At 38.4% G+C, this 22,969-nt stretch overlaps 1 protein-coding gene and 1 long non-coding RNA gene across 7 annotated transcripts in view; both read right to left on the reverse strand.

Annotated features, from left to right (window-relative positions):
• The window catches only part of astn1 (astrotactin 1), a 140,264-nt gene extending 121,364 nt beyond the window's left edge, over positions 1-18,900 (reverse strand). For 5 of the 6 annotated variants that reach the window (XM_037277147.1, XM_037277148.1, XM_037277145.1 and 2 more), the window contains exon 1: positions 18,490-18,900. In XM_037277147.1, coding sequence (XP_037133042.1) covers positions 18,490-18,778 — 289 coding nt within the window. In that variant the 5' untranslated portion in view covers positions 18,779-18,900. The remainder of the gene's footprint in view (positions 1-18,489) is intronic. The other variant, XM_037277146.1, reaches the window with a different exon arrangement.
• On the reverse strand, positions 5,224-7,764 carry LOC119137650. Its single transcript, XR_005100965.1, has 2 exons — positions 6,901-7,764; positions 5,224-6,866 (listed from the first exon to the last, which is right to left on the reverse strand). It is a non-coding gene; the product is annotated as an uncharacterized LOC119137650 (long non-coding RNA).
• Positions 18,901-22,969: the final 4,069 nt, after the last annotated feature.

Consider the following 22,969-nt stretch of genomic DNA (forward strand, 5'->3'; position numbering starts at 1 on the left):
TATTCCTATCTATACTACTTGTGAGCTGCTCCATAAAACCATATAGGTAACATCCATGAAGTAATGGCATGGGTTCCATAGTGTAGTGGTTAGTGCTCTGTACTCTCACCCCAGCGACCTGAGTTCAAATCCCAGTGGGACCAAAAATATCTTATCCTTGAAAAATTTGCAACAGAGTTGCTCGTGTGCTCCCCCATAAAACCATATACCTCCTTAGACCTGGGGTTGGTGTTAGGGTAAGGGTTAGGGTTAGGAATAGGGTAAGAGGTAGGGTTAAGGTTAGGGCTAGGGCTAGGAATAGGGTAAGAGGTAGGGTTAAGGTTAGGGCTAGGGCTAGGAATAGGGTAAGAGGTAGGGTTAAGGTTAGGGCTAGGGCTAGGAATAGGGTAAGAGGTAGGGTTAAGGTTAGAGCTAGGGCTAGGAATAGGGTAAGAGGTAGGGTTAAGGTTAGAGCTAGGGCTAGGAATAGGGTAAGAGGTAGGGTTAAGGTTGGAGCTAGGGCTAGGAATAGGGTAAGAGGTAGGGTTAAGGTTAGAGCTAGGGCTAGGAATAAGGTTAGAGCTAGGGCTAGGAATAGGGTAAGAGGTAGGGTTAAGGTTAGGGCTAGGAGTAGGAATAGGGTAAGAGCTAGGGTTAAGGTTAGAGCTAGGGCTAGGAGTAGGGTAAGAGCTAGGAATAGGGTTAGGGCTAGGGTTAGGGTTAGGAATAGGGTAAGAGCTAGGTTAGGGCTAGGGTTAGGGTTAGGAATAGGGTAAGAGGTAGGAGGAGAAGACGACAGCCAACGTGGCCTCCTCCGCAAGTAGCAAGAAATGGTGCAAGACCAACTTGTGAAACAAATGTCGTCAACCAAACGTCGAGCTCGTCGAGCTCGAGCTGGCAGGCTTAGGACCGGCGGACGGGCAGTCATCCCGACCGTCGACTGTCAGTGCCTCAACTCAATGTCAAGGGCCTAACATACCGCCAAACTTGAAGTCCTGCGTCACCTGGCTGACTCCAACGAGGCAGCGGTTCTGCTCCTGCAGGAGACACACTGCCCATCGGCATGCGAGTGTGGTGACCCTGAGCAGACCGCCGACCATATAATCAACATCTGCCCCTTATATGGACTACCCTCGGAAGCCAGCCTCTGGGACCAGAGATGCGGGCATGGCTACGAGTTGGACATCTGACGTTACACGAAAGAAGAAGTAAAGGTGGACCCCGCAAAGCCTGAAGGTTAGAAACAGGCCCCACATGTGACTGAAAAACTGACATGTAAAATAAAGTTTTGAATTGTGTTTATTGAAAGTGATTTTTAGTAACAAGATTTTTTTTGGGACTTGCCTGATTTTCTTCATAGTTCTTGGACCACTAGAAAGGGTGGACCCCACAAATCAGTAAAGTACTTTGGGTTAACAAGGATGTGTGTGTGTGTGTGTGTGTGTGTGTGTGTGTGTGTGTGTGTGTGTGTGTGTGTGTGTGTGTGTGTGTGTGTGTGTGTCTGTATGCACATTATTGCTGTGCACGAATGAGTCATAATTTGTAAACTCGTTTGATTGGGCATGCCATATTAGTAATTGATTGATAATGTGCGGACTTGGATGTGATGCACGGGGAGTGCCGTTTTGTGGTTAGCGCTAGACAGTTACAAACCAGAGAAAATTACATTTTACTTGGCAGTAATTGTGCGCTTCCTAAGCTTGATTCATATTTGTTTTTGGTAACATCTGAGTAGCCAACAGAACAAGGGCAGAGGCCCGTAATATAGGAGGAGGCACCCCCCCCAAACCTCTGGCTGAGGTGGAGGAGCTGGCCCTGAGTCAGACTTATGGACGGTCGATCGTTGATGACATCCCTGGGGGGAAAAGTTCATCAGACGCTTCTTTACAGGGAATTTAATGTCTCTATGTGAGAGAAGGAGGAAAAAAAAGCTACTGCTCGCAAAAAAAATGTAGTGTGGTGCACAAAATTTGCACTAATGAGACGGCAGGGCCACTTGGTGTTAGATTTGATATATATTGACAATATAAATGATAATTTTGCACGTGAAATGAAAACCTCTCACACAAAAACTCCCCTGGAACGAAAGCACATCCAGACAAGGTCTGAAGAGCATCTCCCCACGCAGGGCAGCACAAATTAAATGTGCCTGGATGTCGATCGGATTTTTTTCAAGCTAGAACCAGATTTAACCACCATTTGCAGTGATATTGCAAATAATAATTTATGACTGAAGGATTTTCCAAATTGGACGATTATATATGGGAAGTCCAAGTGACCACATAGGGAAAGGAGGAGTGGTCCACTTCAAGGTGAGCTTAGATCAGAGGAGATTGTGCAAGCAGCTGCTGTGGAATGCATGGAGGATTCTGTTTGATGAGATTCAACAAGACTGACCCTACTGACTGTGATTAGAAATTCCACTCGAGTAAAGTCTGCATCCTGCCGAGTTTCTGTAAATGCGATTACGCGCATGAATCCCGGCAACAAAACAGTGAGAGCAGTTGGACTGCATGTCTTGAAGATGAGCAGAATCAAAACCGGTTCAAACAGGTGCCATTTTAAAAACCTAATGTGTGACGAGGTAATTCAGTTTTTGTTTGTTTATTTCTTCACAGCGTGACATGTAGTAATTTATTTCATGCAAAATCTTTGCTGTGCCAGATCACTTGATGTTTAGTCTTAAATATATATATTTTTTTCTCTTCCATGAACGCTAAACCTCCGCAGCAACTTGTTTCACCCATCTGGGCATTGCTCCCATATAAAATGGGATTAACAAAGCAACCATTCAAAGAGCACTGCTGCTCTTCTGTAACGCGGTCTCATTTTGATGTTGACTTAATACAACATCCACGTCAGCTCTCGCAAAAACCAGCACGCTTGGTGCAATGAACCAAACAAACACCAAAGCTTTTTACTATTCAGCAATGAATAGCAAGTACTATTTCTGTTGTGTCCCATTGCTTCACCCATTTGTTCTTCTGTGGAGCCACGCATATGAAAAAATAATTTAATCAATGTGTTTGGAAAATAAATGTACATTGAGGGCGGGAAAAATGTTAATCCCTTTTCTACTTTCATCCCAGTATCTTCCTAAAGTGTTTAATATGTTATGCATATATTCCTGTCCAACAGATGTGACAAGGATTCCAATGTGTCACGGACATGTTTGCAAATAAAGCAGGGTTACATATTATTTGAGCTCCTTTGTAATATATAATTGCTGTCTGTGAATACATTTTTTGAGTTCATCAATTTATATTACACAATTTTAAAGAGAAAAAAAAAATCCACTTGAGTTGGAATAATTTCTAGGCACTTACTCGGCCACTTTGCTTGTCAATTTTTCATCGGGCAAAACGACAAAAGGCTTTGAAGTCCATTTAAGTGAGGAAAAAGCTTAGCAGTTGAGAGAAAAGCATCAAGGTGACCCTGCTGACTGACGTTCAAAAAAGGCAATTTAGCATGCGAGCCAAGAAGCACAAGTACTCCACTAGAAACTACTCTTAACTTCTCATCATATTGAAAAAGCCATGGCTCAATGGAAAGGGTATACATTCTGAATCTGTTTCTGGAATTTTTCCCTCTCCAAATGTAATGAAGAAAACATATCTGATTTGATGCGAGTATAATCTGCTACTGTAAAACAGTGGGTGTGTTAGCATGCAATCACGGGTTCGGGATCATACAAAATTATTTTTGTATCGCACACCAGATGTTTTGATATGATGGTGCCAGTGTTTAAATAGTGATTACATAAGGACAGACTCCGCCCACTCCGTACTGCTACACTGACAATGTTGCTTTACCAAGAATTTATATTGTGGACTTTAATTTCCAATGTTTTTGGTCTAAGTAAAGACATTGTTATGAAAAAAGCTACTTTTTTTTTGTCAAGCCTTTCAATCTTTTCGTGAATTTGGCTTTCGTGTTTCGAGTCTTATTTTTTTATCATTATTGTACTTTGTTCAATTATACATTTGGAATTTGTTGAAATAAAACTTTTAAGATACAGTTTTATAATCACGTTATTATATCATGTACACTTTATAGTTTAATCACTGGAAATATGATGTCTCGGTATTGCTTCTGCCTTGTGAATGACTTTTACCCAGTGCATGGTATAGAACTAATTTAAAAGTCAGCATCCCATAATATTAAATAGGAAAACCAGTTACAGCATATCAAATGGATGGATAGATTAATTGAGCGTTGAGAATTTTGTACCTTGTGTGGAACTGATTGATAGTTAATTGTTTCTTGATGCAAATGAGGCTAAACAAGGAGCATTATTTCACTGCATCCAGCAGTCATGGTTAACATAATATCATTTGTGGTGTGAAGAAAAATATTATGAGAACTTGAGCTCCATCCACACTGACCTTCCCTGAAGCACAACTCTCCTCTGGGCATCATTTTGATACTGGCATCAAAACCATGACAACATTCAGAGAGATACCGTATTGGCCCGAATACAAAACGGTGTTTTTTGCATTGAAATAAGTGAAAAAGTGGGGGTCGTCTTACATTCGGGGTCAGACATTATACCCATTCACAACGCTAGATAGCGCCAGATATCTTCAAAGCGAATGCTGAACTTAACTCCCCAGGCCAAAGCGAACCCCTGTCAGGAAGAATAAAAATAAAAATAGCGGTAGCTATGTGATTGCACTTTAGTTTACATATTTAAATGTTCAGATATTAAGATTTGATAGACAGTTTTTGCTTGATTTGAATGAGGCAAAAAAGCATGCTTTTTTTCTCGAATATATTTTTATAATCATTTGTTTCAGATGTACTGTAATTATTTTCTGTATAAAAATTTAATTTGGTGTTCAAAAAGTCCTTTTTCAAACTTGAGTCTTGAAAAAGAGGGGGTCGTCTTATAATCAGGGTCGTCTTATATTCGCGCCAATACGGTATTCTCTCAACCCACTAAATAATTAGATTTTGAATATAATTTAACTGGTCATTAGTTTTACCTAAAGATTTATGCACGGCATATATTCATTTTTCTTGTTATGTGTAAGCAGTACACAGTCAAAGATCCAAAAAAATGTGTTTTGACATTTCCAATAATATCAGCAACGGGACCAAAATCCGCAACAGATTCCATGCTCAGTTCCGATGCAGTTTGTAACTAAATCTATTTCCAATTAAGCCCAAACCAAGATTTAAAGTATACTGTAATATCGACGCTTTTAAACCCTGCACAGTAACATCAATTACCGTAAGTTTTCCTTTTTTTTTCCACACTGCCAGAATTGATGAAAGTGAGGAAAACAAGCCAGGAGGCACACATTGGCAAAAAAGCAGCAAGTGAACAACAGCCCCTTTCACATTGACTGCTATAACATCCAACAGGGCATAAACAACATCAGCAGAATTATTCACTGACTTGGCTGAGGGAAGATGAGAATAATAAAAAAATAAACTTCCACAGGACTATTGCTTTATACTCGCTGAGTGACAGCTATTTCACAATAAAAGGGAATACAGTATTGAGATCATAAAATCCAACTTGCATCTTAGACAATGCCAGTAACTTCAATGTCGACAACATATTACCAGCCATTTGTAGACAGTATGGAGAACTTCAACAAATTAAAAAAAAAAAGATACGCAATCTTAAAGCCATATTCACGACAGTAAACAAACATCAAATGCACACTCTTGCTATGCTCTTGTTAATGTCATGAATTTGTCTCCTAGCGTACAAAAGAAAGGCATAATCATGAATTGCTAGTATATTGGGGGTACTTCAAGTACCAGCATCAATACTTTAGAAGGCTACAATCACCAATAGTAGTTTAAATGAAATACTTCAGCATTAGAAGTTTAAAAAGGGAAGGATTTGCCATCTACTTTTCCAGCAACCGCAGAATTCTATCTGCCAAGTTTCTGCTTATAGTGTATAAACTTTTTAAAGTGGGAAATAAGTTTCACACAGGTGCATAAAACCAGTGTGTAAAACAAGTATGTTAACTGCAGCTTTCGTAATCAGGCTGGTAAATGATAATACTCTGGGAAATGGGAGTGGCTCGGCGGATGGGCTATTCCTGTCCAGCGTAACAAGCTTATGCCCGTGTTGCCGATGTCGTATTTGCTGTGACGAGCCCCTGACAAGTAGGGGGGTTTATCTGGAGCACACAGGAGGCACAGCAATGAACTTATCATCATTCAGCCTTTCGGCGGTGGATATAACTGAATCCCAGTCATGTTGCTCCGACTGTATAGCGGCTCGGGTTCGTTAGCCATGCACACCAGCAAAACCCAATTTAAGGACAGTGGGTCTTTCAAACTTGAGCTCCGTGTATTGAAAAGAGAAAGGGCAGGTAAGGAAAGAATGAAGTTAGCCGTGTAATATAAAAGGCTGCTGGTGAAAAGGGAAAATGGTTGGAGAGAAAAGTTCAATAACTTTGCAAGGACCTCTACACCCTGCATGTCAACTAGCTCCCAGGATGTTGATTGAAGCTTTGCTCGAGCCTGCAGCGGAGCTTTTCTTTTTCTTCCTTTTGCTTTGTTGGCAAATCGGTTATCCTGACACTGGAGTATACTAACAAATTTAAGTAGGAGGCTCAGGACAAAACTTTTTGGAGAAACTCTCAAGGGTCTTATGATAGCCGCGATGAAGAAAACAAACACTGTGCATCAAAACTGTGTCAAATTTCTTGTTATGCTTTCTTTTTTATCCTTTTTTTCTCAGGGCGGGGGTCAGCTACACAAATCCAGCCCTGGAGACTGCTAAGGCATGGCAAAGCAGGTTGAAGAAGTGATATTTCCATTCTTATTTCATGTGTCTAAATGAAATAGGTTCGCTTTGATCATTTTCACTCACGTATAGGCTGTGAAAACAAAATAAAGACTAAAGACGAATTCTCAGCCTGTTTTGTGAAAGTTGGCCTTTTGAAAGACTACGTGTCGCGGTCACGATGATATATTTCCATATGGGCAATTTCTAAAGCGTGCATTGTGATTTGACATGGATCGAGACAAAAGAGGAACGTGACCTTAGTCGCAAAACAGATGCGTGACTCTCGCTGATATTAGATATTTCATGGGTAGTGCAGACAGAACAAATAAATCATTCGGGCTGTATAAGAAAAAATATCAAAGCCTTTTGAACTCAGTATAAAGCACTTTTGGAGAGCAAACTTTTCTGTGTCTATACCTGGAATCAGATAAGAAAAAAGAGCAGTCCTTATTTGATGAGGGTGTTGTAATACCTTTTTCCGATATACTGCCTTATTCAGTCCATTTTTCATCGCATCATCTCAAATGGATCGGGGCGTGGGCACCACATCTGACAGAACAAAGTGTCTTGGACCTCGCAATCTGGTGCAAATTGAAGGTGATTTTCAATAACTGCACTGACAAGCAGCAAAAGGCAAATCCAAGTTTCCATTCTCACCAAATGACAGGCTGTAATAAATGAGACGATCGAACATACTGTGCCCTAAATGGACCATAGCCAGCTTGTTAGACAGAAATTGTCTATTGGCAATCTCTTTTGCGTTTCATTTTAATTCAGCCTATTTGAGCCTGACAACTCCGAGCATATTTTAGCTTTCATTATAACGTAACAAAGTTCCAAAGAAAAATGAAATAATGTCTTTAGGCTTTTCATTTCACTTTCATTTAAAATAAAATGGATTTTTTCTTTAAAAATAATGGTACCAGGATTAACAATTGTCTACAGTTGTAGACAAGCAACCATCAGTTAAAAGGCAGAGTGATCCTGTTTAAAAAGGGGCAGTCTACCCAAGTTATTTTCTGTAGAGATACATGTGCTGAAATAGATATGTTTTACAATACTGCCTAAAACTAGAGCGGGTCAGTGAGCACTGAGAAAAATAAGATAAAATTTCCATGTATGACATAAGAGCCGAATAGTTTGAGATTTTTTTTTAGCAAGGTATACGTTGCTATTTAAAAAACTGAATTGCATCATGGATTAAACAAAACGGTCTGTAAATTGTGGTTTATTTTCAAAAGCAAAGGAATTTATGAGGAGATGTTTTTCTTGCCAAAGGTGGTGAATATAAGCCGAAATACAGCAAATCCCCCTAAAATTAACAACCTTGGCTTAGTAACAAATGGTGGAATGAGGATATTCTTCCCGGGGAAAAGAAAAAAAAACCCATCTCAACTGTTCACTGATTAGCTTTAGAATTACACTGAATGAATTTCAGCAGCATATTGAAACAAAGATTGTGACTAATTGTGGAAGTACTAATCCGATCTCATGGTAAAATATACCAAGGCTCAAACACAGACCCACCATATCTAAACATATTAAGTAAACAATTCGATCACAAGCACACTGCAAAATGTCAACAACCTTGTATTTGGTGTTTGGTCTGTGTTTTATTTCACTGGTGTTGGCCAGTACAGTGTCATGCTTTTGACAGTATTGACAAAAGCTCCAACACTAATGCCTTCAAAATAGATACCACCCACTCTGTCAAAATCATACTGTATACTCACTTTTGTTTTTTCCTCGCAAAAATGGACAAATCTTGTTCTACATTTAACAAACTGATAAGCGGTTCAGAAAATGGTTGGATGGATTTCTCTAATGTGAAAATCCCTTCTATAATCCACATGCTGTTTGTTTCTATATTTGCTTGATAAATAGACAGATGATTGAGATTGGGGTGAAATGAAGGCTGCGTCTTTATTAATAACTGCAAATGTGAAAAGATAAGATCATTTTCTAGAAATGTCATTTCGGTATCACTTTACAACATTTTTCCAGATGTGGAGGAAGGTGTTTATAGCAAAAGTCAAAAATGTGCTTTTTAATAATAATAACAATATGCCCCCACCCAACTTTTTAGTTAAGTTTGTAGTCATCGCAGGGGGCTGTCATTTTTCCCTGTACTCATAACTGTTGGTGATGGAAATTGATGTCACAGTGCCTAAACTCGCAAATGTCACAGCTCATCTGTGATCTGGGTTTGGTCATGTGACTTCTGCAAGCTGATCCTGGAGGCACTGTGACAACAATTTCAGTGGCAATCAGGTGTCAGCACGGGCTAAAAAGGCAGCCCTCCCTTTTCTTTGCATAATTCATATTCCACAAACCAAATATTAATCAGAATACCATGTTTAATCTAGTGAGGGCACATAAAACATAATGCCAGGAAAAGTTTTGACTTGACTAGTTTGAAGAAATAACCGCACCTTGAGATAAAGTACCTCAGCAAGAAATTCACGAGCTTCACTCAACTTTGTCCGCCTAAACTTATTTACATTAAACTTCACAAATGCATAGAAAATCTGAACGGAAAAGGCCTTTTTTTCTTAAGACAGCTAGTTGGCTTTATTATGGAAATAGCTTCCGCTATGTGCAGGTAGACAGATTTACTTGTAACAAGTGATTATTTTGATCCATCTACAAAACAAACTGCAGATGAATTATGCAAATGCTACATCTGTTTATAAACAAATAAACCTCTGTGGAGAATGGCATCGAATAATAACCAAGACTTCCGATTAAATATCAAGGAACAGCAGTGAAACCAGCTGTGATGCATGCAGTAATCTCCTGCACAGGCCAGAAAGGCAGACAGACATTTACATCCCGGGCGCTGTGGTCGTCATCAGATCCCGAGTGACCATGTTAAAGTAACCTTAAGCAAGATACTGAACCCCCACTTGGTCCTGGAGGTGTGTCATCAGGTAGGCTCCAGCTGAGCTTGTCTCTGGCACCTACCCTGACAATGACCTTTATTTTTTGGAGAAATTTTGTATGCATGAACACTTGCAAGAGAACAAGAACATGACATTAAGTGGACAACAGGACTTTGATGGTGTCAAAGTATTTTAGTCTATTTACCAAGCATTGGAATATAATTACTTGTGATTTTCCTTCATTTAATTTGGCACTCTCTCCGCTACTATACGCGCTTGGAATGATTACCCATCAAACCTTGTCTAATCATTTGACCAACAGCATTGACTGGCCTTTATGTTTCAATGACCTCATGAGCCAAGCTCTATAAATGGCCCTATTTGAGTCAATTAGAGCTGCTCAGAACAAGATCAGGATGCCTAATTGGTGTTAATAATCAGACATTCTGACTGCTGGTGTCTGCATTGCTTATTAAGCGGGATGACAAAAGACAACAATGATCTTGCTACAAACAAAATTACTCAATGTGTAATATGCCATCGAATGTGCATGCGTGCGTATGCTAGCAAAGGGTGGGTTAGTGTAAAAATAAAGTTTGTTCTCTAACTGAGTTCTGTTTCAATCTGCCATCCATCCATTAGTGCCTGGACACGTCATAAAAACACCAGACATCCAATTATTTAAAAATGTATCAGTATATTGATAACGTATTCATATAATCAGCAAATTGCTGCTATTATTTTCTAACTATGTTTGTTTGTTTTTTGTTATTGTTTTTTTTTTAGTTCCAAATAGATTATTTTAGGTAGGTATTTTAATTTTAATAATTGATTAAATTAATACAACACAGAATGAACATTTTGAATAATTATGAATTGTCTCTAGACAGCTAATAATTCAGTGTTACATGTAAAAGTATGTTTGCTTTCAAGCTTTCAAGACTATTTGTTTACCAACTGTCCAGCCAAACCTGATGACACATCCATCTTATTTTTTTGTATTTCATCAGAGTGCGTATATAGATTTTGGTCTGACAAGGCTCCATCAGGTTATAGAGCTGCATGCTGCATACTAAGCAGCCATGTTTCATAAACAATCGTAGCCCATAGATAATTCCTTTTTGGTTGGCATGATGCCGAGCTACAAAAAAAAAAAAGAAACAAACAGCTTAACGTTTCCTTCCCAATCATGTTTACAAAATAAAAGTTGCGACTGTTCTTTGCATCTTTTCCAGCTTTCAAAGGATGCTAATTTCACAATCCTTGACCTCTACCTCTTAGTCCCACAACCAATTTCTAATTTTACTCCAGTCCTGCTGGATTACCTTCATCTACTTAATGGCTTGATTGCGTGTCGAGTTCTTCTGTTGGCATTATTAAAATTTCATTTCTGCAGTAATTAAGCAGAACACCAGTTCTTTTCTTGAGATGAGCTTGGGCTTCTAAATTGTAGACACATTAATTAAACATGATGGTCTTGTAAATAAAAAAAAAGCTGTAGTTTAATTGCAGTGCTGGCATAATGTCCAGAAAGAATGCTGGAAGATTGTGTCATTTTATTAGAGCTCTGTAGGGAATTATAAGTGCCTTCTTATGTTTGCTAATTAGATCACCGAAAGTTAATTCCTTCTGCCTCAAGCAATATCTGAGTTTGCAATATGTGGCCTGACTTTAGGGAAGTGAATTTTACTACTTACTGCAAGGCTATATGTTCCTCCTTAGAAGTGACATTTAAATGTTTCCTTTCTGCCTTAAATACCAAAACCCCGACAGTGTACGGCGAGAAAGGTCTTGCTCAGGTGCAGGCTACTGGAGTAGAAAGTGCAGATTTGAAAAAAAAAAAAAAGCAATCTCTCAGCTTCAGATGAGAAGACAGGTCATCTGTCTTCCTCCTCTGGGCCAAGATGATAGCATCTGTTAGTGAACGTGGCACATCGAAACAGTAGGTTTGTAAATCTAACAGAAACAATGACAACAGGACTGGCAAATTTAGGACAAAAATCCCACGCAGGCAATCTTTAACACTGTCACATGTAACAATAATCATCCCTGCACACAACTTTAGAATCTTCAAGAAACTTGTGTTGCCATTTTGAAGGGAGACATTGGTTTCTGTCTTCAGGGGTTTGAGGACTATCCCCCATCATGGATATGTATATTCCAACACAACATGACACTTCATTCAGACAGCAGAAACTCCTAATGTCAGGTCATTTTACTGAACAGCCATTAAAAAAAAAAAGAAAACTCATGAATATGCGATTTTGAGAACTTTGAGAGATTGTATATTTTTCATGGCATAATTGGACTAAGTTCATTTTGTTTTTACTTGTTAATCACTTCACTGGTTCTTTTATCTCAAACAAATTATTTTAGGTTGCATTACCTGACATGTTTCGGCTTGTACTTCCGCCTTCAAAGTCAGGTAATGCAACCTAAAATAATTTGTTTGAGGTAAAAGAACCAGTGAAGTGGTTTTTCATGGCATGTTTTATGTCAGATTATTTTTTGCAACGTGCATTACCTAGATCAATAATAATAATAATAATAATAATAATAATAATAATAATAATAATGCCTCGGGATCCCTCCAGAAGAGCTGGAAGAAGTGGCTGGGGAGAGGGAAGTTTGGGCTTCCCTGCAGACGCCGCTGTCTCCGCGACCTGACCCCGGATAACCGGTGGATAAATGGATGAAAAAAAAAAAAACACGATGCCCCTTGTGGCGGTTGAGTGTACTGCAGAATTCCACCATCATTGACAAAATAACTAATTGTTTAATTAATAATTAATTATTTAATTTGATCATTAATTACCCCATTTTCGCACTTTGTTTTTGTGTAATTACACGCATGTGGTACCTTTTGGTTTCTATATGTACAAAGATTACCAAATTAGACATCAGAATGAAGTACAGTTGATAGCCTGAATAACTGATTAAATAAATACTGGTGTTTCTGAAGATGACTGAATCAGAATAATCCCAAATAAATCATTTTTATTCATTCAGTGATTGCAGTGTTATGAGTGATATCTCAACAAATAATGCACCCCCTCAATTCTGTTATGGCCTTTACATGTGAGCAGCAGATGTTCACCTCAAAGGGACATGTTTACTGTTAAATCCAAAACATCCAATATGAGGCCGATACCACAAGGGGCATTTAATTCAGACCAAAGTGGTTAGAAGTGTCTAGGTAATTTGGTCTTTGTGTAATTTGCTGTTATCTAAGTCATTATTCTCAAATGTCAGTCATTGAATGGACAAGACCAAAGGGAGTCAAAATGTGCCCATTGAAACAGCAGACTTCATCTGTTCAGCTGCCATGGTTGATGACTCCAATTTGTCAATTAAAAGAGATTGACTTATTCAAATAGTATTAGACAACCCTTCACATTCACACCTTTGAGCAATTGAGAGGCTTTCATGAAACTGACTGGCATGGTTTTCATTGTGGGGTGGAAGTCTATCATATCATGGTCTAACATATCCCATGCAATCAGAGGTCAAAACAGACCTATGAAAAACAAAATTGAAATATGTCCAGTGGGATGCATTTTAGCTGTCTACCAGGAGGCATGTATCATGCAGTAAACTCTTTTCACATTGTACCACCCCTTCCTTCTAAAATGTCTGCTAATGATTTTTATTTTCTCTCTTTTCTTACAGCCTGCTTGATTTATTGTCGAAAAGATCCTCAGGCAACTACACTGCGAAAAGTTTAAAACTCGTGCTCACGTAAATATTTTAGTAGGGTTGGGCTGATGTACAAGACACTTTCACAGCTGCCTGTCACTGACCATGTTTCAGCCTTAGGCCAGTCTTGACATTGTGTTAAAAGAGAAAATATCCTTTTTATCTACATACTTTCAATTTACAGAAGCTCCACAATCCAAATAATTCATATTTGTGATTAGACAAATATATATATGAGAAGCCTTAGTGTAATTTTATCCTTAACGTTAAATTGTATTCTTGTTAAGACAAGAATTCTTGTCTTCTTGTATTCTTGTGAAGACAAGAATTATAAAAATTAGTCAAGAAAGAAAAAAAAAAGTACATGACCTATTTTGAGCTCTGATTGATATATATACATATATATATATATATATATATATATATAAAAAGTCAAGAAAAAAAAAAGTACATGACCTATTTTGAGCTCTGCTTGATTTGGAATGTTAGATTGACACAACAAGGTCAGGAGTTGCCGAAGGGAGACTGATATGCTGCTTTAGGCGTCTTCCAAACATCAAGCCGGCAAAATCAACACCCGAAAAAAAATCATATTTTCTGGCTAGACTGGAATATGTAAATGAGACTACATAAAAGTAAATCATATATTTTAAATATGACATTCATATTTTCCTACAATGTACACTTCTACTTGAGAAAGACCTGGTCAGGCATGACAGGCTCTCTCATGTTTAATTTGGGCAAGTTGAGTTTTTTTAGAGCAAGTGACACACTGAAACATTACAGCAATTAGAATGACTCCACTTTGAGAAAATCTCGAAATTTCAGTCTGAGTGAGATAATTACAGGATATTTTTAGCTGAAACTTGTCAGTTAATCAAAGAAGGTGCAACGGTCTGTATAGCAGAGAAAATTAAAGCAACGTAGCTGTAGCTATAGATATAAAAAAAAAATGATGAGGACTGACATTCTGTTAATTAGTCATCCCACTAGTCTAAACATGGCATTCAGATCAACATTGCGTTTGAGGAATATATTGAGTTAAGCAGCAAAATTCATCAAACTTTCGCCACCTCCGGGGGTCGCCATTTTGGCTCTTGCTGTCGACTGAAGATGACATCACATTTGCCAGGTCTCAGGTCTGGTGAATTGTGATTGCTCGTGATCTGGGACCTGGCAACTGTGATGTCATTTTCAGTCGACAGCATGTAGTAAAATGGCCGCGCCCTGAGGTGGACAAAAACAGGTAGATGTTGCCTGTTTAATACGTATTCCACAAACAAAACATCAATCAGAACAATTGTATTATTACAAAGAAAATTTGTGGGTCGACTCCCTCTTTAAAGTTTCTATATATTTGTTGAAACCTATAGAAAAAGTTAAGCCACAATGTTATGTATCATTGAGTTTTCAGGCCATAATTAAATGGAGAAATCTCGTCAGCAAACGCGACTGACCGCACATCCCCGTACCTGCACATTCGATTGCCCATCCCTGTGGGGCCAGTTAAAGGAAAGATCTGCATACGCTAGGGTTAGGCTGTGCGAGTGTGTATTTGTGTGTGTGCGTATGTACGTGCGCGTGCATATGAATTTGCGTATTAAAGGAAAATAAAGTCAGTGAAGCAATGATTGGCCATGGACCTGCATTGCCTTTGAACTGCTGTTTTGTCACTAACACCTCTCCCCAAGGTTGGCAAATTGACAGATCGAGGCCAGTCTGGGATGACAGTAGAAAATTAAGATGTATTGCTTTTTGCAGCCTGATGAAATAAGGGCATTACAGGGAGAAACTAACTAACTGGTATAGTGCTTTCAAAATGGGAATGTTGCTGCATGCATCTTTTAAATGAACCAACCTATAGCCATCTTTTCCTCCATTTTTCAACCCTAGAGATTTTCCATACCCTTGCGTGTGCACAAAATAATGAGATTCCTCAATCTTCCCTCTTATTTACTTTATAAACTCTCAAAGGCAGCATGTTCATGGTGCACCATAAATTACGAGATTGAAATCTTAAAGGTAAGAATATACTTTTTTTTTCAGTCAGTGTCAGACTGTTTGTCCAGCTCCTTGTCTGTAGCACTGGAGCATGTGAGCATGCATACAGATTATGCTTACTTTTTTGCTTTGATCCTCCGTAGGTTGACAGACGAATAAAAAAAGATGGCCAGCAACTCCGCTCTTTAGAAAACTTAACACACAAACCAGAATATAGCCAGACCCATAACAATGCATTTGAGCGTGCTATGAAATTGAATATATACCGTAATTTTCGGACTATAAGTCGCACCGGAGTATAAGTCGCACCAGCCATAAAATGCCCAAAAAAGTGAATATATATATATATATATAAATTATATAGTATATATATATATATATATATATATATATATATATATACATTATTGTAATTACAAATGATTTGGTATTAATATCAGCATGTGACAAGCAATTTAAATGTTGTAAAATCCGTTTAAATCCCCTTCTAATATGTTGTAAAATGTGATGTTATAGCTTTGGTCAGCGGGATGAGAGGCTGCAAACACATGAAGCAGAATTAATTCATGAGCAAGATAAATGGGCTTTTAAATAGGAAGCTAAATTTTAGGTTATAAATTACGTTTGCGTGTTTTCCACTAATGCGGATCTTTTTGAGGTGAAACTGAGCTTTAAACTTTAATTAAACTTACTGGAAAAATGATTCAGTTGCTAGCATCTCAAATACTTAAGTAAACAAAATAACAAAACCAGTCGTTCAATGTGTCTACAAAAATCAGTAGAGAAGTAGATACACTTCAGTTCAATTTTATGATGGACTAAAAAAACAAAATACTGAGTGGATCTTCAACCTCGATGTAATTCCGGGCTCCACATGGTCTAACAACTAAATCACACCCTTCAGTAAATCATCCACGTCAAAATATTTCTAGGCCTGTCCTTAGACCCTGTTGCAGAGACATTCATCACCTCTAACCAGACTTACAACTAAATCCTGTTGTTCAGGGCACAAAGCAATGACCTAAACAGGTACTAATACATTCTCGGGTCCATCCCCACACCGACTCCTGGCAACACATCACCACTACCGTAATTCAATTTCTCTGACTCCGGAGACATGTCTTCCAGCCCTCCATGTCAAAGCATCTCCTTACCATGTTGAGTTCCTCCACCACTACACACATTGTGTCAGGTGGAAGTCACAAATCACATCACTCCTTTCCCAAATTCATAATGATCTGCATAATTTCAGGCAAATTATGTATACTGATTCATAATCATTAACTCATTCAATGTCATTGGCAGCTATAGACGTGAATGAGTTAAATTATCAACTCAACCATGAAAGCTATCTCTGTAAAATGCACAGCCTGCTGTCTATATATTTGGAGTATGAACCTGATTTGTTTTAATACCAGGCACTTTCTAATCTTCCAAGTATGTTACAAATACATTTTGGCCAGAACAATTCACGCATTGACATTACAATATAAATATTAAAATAACTAGGACAAGAGTACATCCTTCACTATTCATCAATAAACCATTTCACCTATGGGTATGAGAATTCTGTTGGTCTGGAATAAAGAAGATTGAACAGAACAGTAAATAAGTGGTTAGTACGTCTGTCTGTACGTTTGTTTGTTTGTTTGTTTGTTTGTTTGTTTGTTTATTTTACCTGTCCTTTGTGCATTTAATACAGACGTTGCAGTGTCCTCTCACCCCCCCAAAACATTACAGTACAGTAGATTAATTGATCATTATCATGTATTATATAAAATTACAAATGATGGAAAGAAGTCTTGGGGTCTTCCTGACAATGCAAACACTAACAAGTAGCTGCATTGCAACTGAATTGCACCGTCAGTCAAAGGGCCTCTTTCAGAATTCTCTGTCACTCTCAAATTTGGAATTAAAACTGAAAAGGAAGTCTCATTCGTGCAAGGTAAACAATATATATGAGATCCATCCATTTTCAACATCGCTTATCCTGTTGAGGATCGCAGGGGGTGCTGGAGCATATCCCAGCTGGCGAAAGTCAGACAACACCCTGAACTGGTCGCCAGCAAGTCGCAGGCACATATAGAGACAGACAACCAGTCACACCCACATGCATACTACCAATAAGCGGGAATCAATCCCAGGGTGCTCGCACACAAGTCAGAGACTTCATATATCAGATTATTTCAGAAAATACAAAACCACCACAAACACTTTTTGCTGTTGACAGTGGAGGCACAGTGGGAGAGTTTTCATTTGGGTCCTCATCCTCACGCACCCCTGACAGTTTGTTTTGATTGGATGCCTGATTAATCTAAAGACATTTAATACAAGAGCTGTTAAAAAAAAAAAACCTTAACACGCAAAATCTCCAATTATAACCGTTACCATTTTGTTAAATGAATACATTTCTGACAGTGTTATACTGTTTTTCATTCCTAAACTTAAAGTTGTTATTGTCTAGATTACACTCCCATTCAAAAGTTTGGGGTCACTTAGAAATGTCCTTATATTGAAAAATAAAAGTACTATTTTTCAATGAGAATAACATTCAACTAATCAGGAATACACTCCATCTTAGTGGAAAGCATGACACGTGTACGCTTTAGGCAGCTGCTATGGACAACGACGGCACATGACATCAAATCACTTCAGCACCATGGACAGCAGCTAGCAAACTTTTGCCAAGCTAACTTTTTCTCCATCAGTCTTCGCATCAACAACAGACGGCGAATGTTTTAGTTAAACAATATAAAGCATTTTCCCACTTACACTATCTTACTGACGTGCGTGTGAGATAAACAAACAAATGAACGTGCCACCAATAAACCACATGCATTACGCAAATGATTTAACAATGAAAGACAATAACACATTTTAATATGCACTGAAATATTAAGTGGGCTGTAATTGACATAAGCGGGCAACATTATTCTTATTTTAGCACACCATTGTTATTGCTAACAACACTCAAGCTTCAACCATTAACAGCTATTAGCGACGTCACAGTTGCGGCAAATTACGTTAGATGATGCGTGTTGTTGAAGTCCTGTGTTCTTTTTTAATGGTTGTAAGTATTGTTGTTAGCGGGCCAAAGCTTAAAACATTGCTGCTACATCGAAGCTTCAATCCATGCAGCCGCTGAGCTACACAAAGTATGTTGCAGGAACTCACCTAGGACAAAAAATGGAAGCTCGGTGTTTTCTAGGTCGTCCACTACCACGACATCTCCAGGAAAATCGTTTCGAACGGAAAAAAGAAGCTTCGGTTCAGAGGCCGACGGGCTGTGCATGATGCTCAGGTCGTTTTCCCTTAAAAAAGGCAGCGCGGATACGGTGACGCTCTTCGTCTTACACTCGGTGTCCTGGTTCTGGTCCTCGTCGCCGTGAAGACACCGGACATTTTCCGTCAAAAGGAGCCAGAGCAACCCGAGTAGCAGCGATCTAGCTTTAGCAGGCGCCATCACCGATGCTTGATTATTTTCTCTCGCCTCCTTTTAGCTTCTCTCGGAGCCTGCCTGTGTTGGAGGCAGGGAGCCTGGCGGAGGAGAGTGAGTGAGGGGCTCTGATGCAACGGAGGGCTCTCAGGTTGTGCGAAACAAATGCCCCCCCACCACCCATCACATGGTCGTATGTCAATCCCGAGGGGCAATTATTGTTGAATTGGAATTGATTATTAAAGTGCCTAAATAGCTTAATCAAAGCATTGCAAACGATTCACTTTGAGGCCACAGTGTTCACTATAGTTAATGTTAATATCACTTTTAATTTTTGTTTGATTTGCAAAAGGCAATCTTACTGCTTTATTATGCAAATACTGTATAATTTTTAATAAACATAAGCACTGGCAAGTTTTCTTTACCAACTGAGACAGGTTTAGCTTTCATTTCATTGAATGTGCCCACTATATTTAATTTAAAGTGATTTAAACCAGTGGGTTTTGGGACTTTATGTATTTTGTTTATGCTGTAATGAATAGCTACTTTTCAAATGCTGTTCTCTTCCAATCAGCCAATTTTCAGAAGAATATAACACCCTCTGGAGCAGTGTCTCTTTAACCTACTTGAAAATGTTGTGAAGTCGATGTACGTGGGTTTTGTGGTGAGAGATGGAATTATATTCTTTTTTTATCTGTTGTCCTTTAGTGATAAACCGTGCGTGATGCTGTTCTCCTTTTCTCAATTTCATCAAAAAACAATCCTAGAATCCAAATACAATAATCTTCAGAGATCCCTTCGTAATACTTGGTTCATGAGTTGGCCTATGCACTCCACATAATAGCATTCAAGTGGGTTGCCAGGTTCACAGGCACATGATAAAAAATATTTTCTTTCAAAAGCAAAACAAATGGCATTCTTGAAAATAAAATATTTGAAATGTGGACTAGACTTGTCATGTTTTCGAGTTCAGTCTCATGTATACCATATTAAAGTGGAGTCTTGTATAAGTTTTATTTATGCATGTCCAAAGTCCTAAAATTGCTGACTTGAGCACTCCGCCTCTGAAAGTTAAACAATTGTGCCAGTGAAAAAAGATTTTGTTTGGACTCACTGTTTATGTGTTGTTCTGACAAGCAAATTTTCCAACAATGCAAAGTGAATCTTCATTGAAATTGGAACATTTGCATGGAGCTTAGAAACTTTAAATCCCTTGACGATTTTGTTGACCCGATTATTGCCATTTGGATTTGGATGAAAATCCATGAGAAGATTGTTTTTTGTGTGTGTCGCCACAGCCCATCAATTTAATATTTAAGCAGCTCTGTGGCCTCCCATTAATTGCCATTTCTCTCACTCTGTCTTCATTTGTAAGGAACTCAAAAATAGGGAAACATTTGGGACCGAGGCTTTAGAAAAACAGCAGAGCATTGAATGGGCTGTAGGCATTGTCAATGAAATATTTACAAGTGAACATTGACTGAAGAGAGGGGAAATGAACTGTCCTTCATTAAACATTCATGCTGGCTTCTCAGAAACAGGTGGAAAGAGTTTTTTTTTAGGATACAAATGAGAATTTTATATACAGTTGCCAACAATCCAGCATGGAAACGGAAGAGGATAAGAGAAAGCATTTTGGAGACACTGACGTCATGTCTCAAAGAGAAATTGAAATATATAGAGAGTAAATGGACCATGAGAGCCACAACATAATGACTACTTACAAAAAATAATTCGATCCAATATTAATGCTACATACAACATTCTGCAAAGATAATGATGTTCATTTTTTTGACACTGTTTTGACACTGCCATTACTTTGAGTAATTTATTTATGCAAATCAAGTAAAACATACTTTTATATCATCTTTGTAAAGCTGTTTTGGGGGATTCTAAAATTAAATGTGCTTTAATTTCTAGTATAAGGATGTACTCAAAATGGGCCATTTTAATTGTGCAAGATTTATTGATTGACTGATAGATTGATTCATGTTTAGAAATGTTGAAGCTTGGCTCCAAACATCTGGTGCGTGTCACATTAGCTCATGAGAGAGTCTGTCAAGGCGACATTGATTAGAGGATTTTCCAGCAAACTAGTATTAGAGAGTAAGTCATTTTTCTTTAAAACATGAATTGCTGCAAGGATCAGAGTGGCCTTGGAATGGCACTAGTGACAGTGTGGCGGTTGGATTTTGTAATGTAAATAAATATGGATGGATTAAAAGCTCTTTAAGATGTATGGATTTAAAATGGATTAATTCACCAAACAAAAAGTTTAAAAAGCTTTTCATTCATAGTTTGTATGATATTCGATTTTGTCATCATCTAATTCTGCAAATAAATCCTATTTTTCCATCAATTTTAATAGAACATATTGTCATTCAGCTCCTACATTGATATATCGCATGCTAATGATAATATGCTAATATTTATTTAATATATGCACCGAATTGCATATTTCACTAACATATCAATTATTATTGCTTATAAAAACGTTTGAAATGCATTTAGTAAACATATTCAAATGAAAAAGAAACAAGATCTAGCCTGTACGCAAGGTATCATCTCTTTGTATCTTTTCACCTTGATCTTATTTCTTTGATATGTTGTTATGCTGGGCTCAAACTACTACAAATACAGAACACTTGGAGTGATGCAATTTGCCGAAGGGCAAGCTGCCAAATTCTCAGAATGCCACAGTTCTCAAATAAACACCACTGAGACTGCCTCAACAAAACTTTCTTTTTCTATCATCCATCCATCCATCCATCCATCCATCCATCCATCCATCCATCCATCCATCCATCCATCCATCCATCCATCCATCCATCCATCCATCCATCCATCCATCCATCCATCCATCCATCCATTTGTTGTTGTTGAATCTCCTGTTTGATAATCATCTATTCTTCCAAAGTTTCTACAGAACAAATAATTTGTCTTGTTCCAGCGAGTGTGAAATTTCCATAATTGAGTAAAAATGATTGGGACTTCAAATTTCATTGTGGTATTATTTTGGCCTTGAAAGCTCAGAGTGCAATCTCAATGGAATTAAAATGAGTGAGCGGCTCAAACCCAGTCAGGGTAAAGATTCATGTAAATGATTTTGCTGATGAGAGAGCAAGAGAAAGTCTCTAATTTAAGTGAGAAAGTATATGTCTGGGTGTAAGCAGATAGATGAAGACCAGTGAACAAATGCGCGTAGAAGATTGTGAGTCACTGTGCTCATATAAAAGTGATTGCTTGCAAAGTTGAGATGAAATTCCGATAGATTCACTCGTATGAGTTCTGGGTCGTTGCCGATAATCAAAAGCGGTGAAGAGGGGTGGGGGAGCGGGTGGTAGTGGAGGGAAAGCAGAAGAAAGACACTCAGTGAAAGTTGAGAGACAGAGAAAGTAAAAGAAAAGAGAGCATATCAGGGGTTGTGAGACTAGCAGGTGCGGGGCTGGTGGGGAGGGCAGACTGAGGGGCCTGATCAAGAGAAAGCTCTCACTGTTTAATCTTCACAGTCTTCCTGTTGCCAAACTGGCTAGGCTTCGACCCGCTGGAAGAGTTGTTCTGTGATCAGGACCAGACAGATTCATCTTTTCAGCTTGCTCTCCCCTCAGTCTCTGCGTGGGCTGCAAAGTTGATTACAGCCTAGAAAAGGCCTTTGTCATCACGCTCTTGGACCTTCAACTTACTTCAATTATTCCACAGCAGTAAGAATTGCAGCCTCTTCAAATTGTCACATAATGTGCCACTTTAGATGTCTTGATTGGGCCAAGCATTTTACCCCACTAATAAATAAAAAAAAAAAAATAGACTTCGTGGAAATGTTTTTAGCTTCGTGTGTGTTTTATTCATACTGTGTGTGAATGTCAGAATGGGGAGAATGGTGATGCAATTGCAACAAAGCAGTCTGTCCAGTTTGTTACTTTATGGTTTTTCACCTTGTCCTACTAATATCCACATATTTGTTAAATAATAAGTTCCATCCATCCATCCATCCATCCATCCATCCATCCATCCATCCATCCATCCATCCATCCATCCATCCATCCATCCATCCATCCATCCATCCATCCATCCATCCATCCAGTCTTTGGGCAAACTCACTTTTCTTATAAAAATGTAAATGTGATTTAATTCATTTAAAAAAATTCCCATTCATTTTGTATTGCTAGAATTAAATAAGATACATCATTCAACGTCACTGGACACATTTGTTGCTGTGGT

This window comes from Syngnathus acus, chromosome 17 (assembly GCF_901709675.1).
Source record: "Syngnathus acus chromosome 17, fSynAcu1.2, whole genome shotgun sequence".
NCBI lineage: Eukaryota > Metazoa > Chordata > Actinopteri > Syngnathiformes > Syngnathidae > Syngnathus > Syngnathus acus.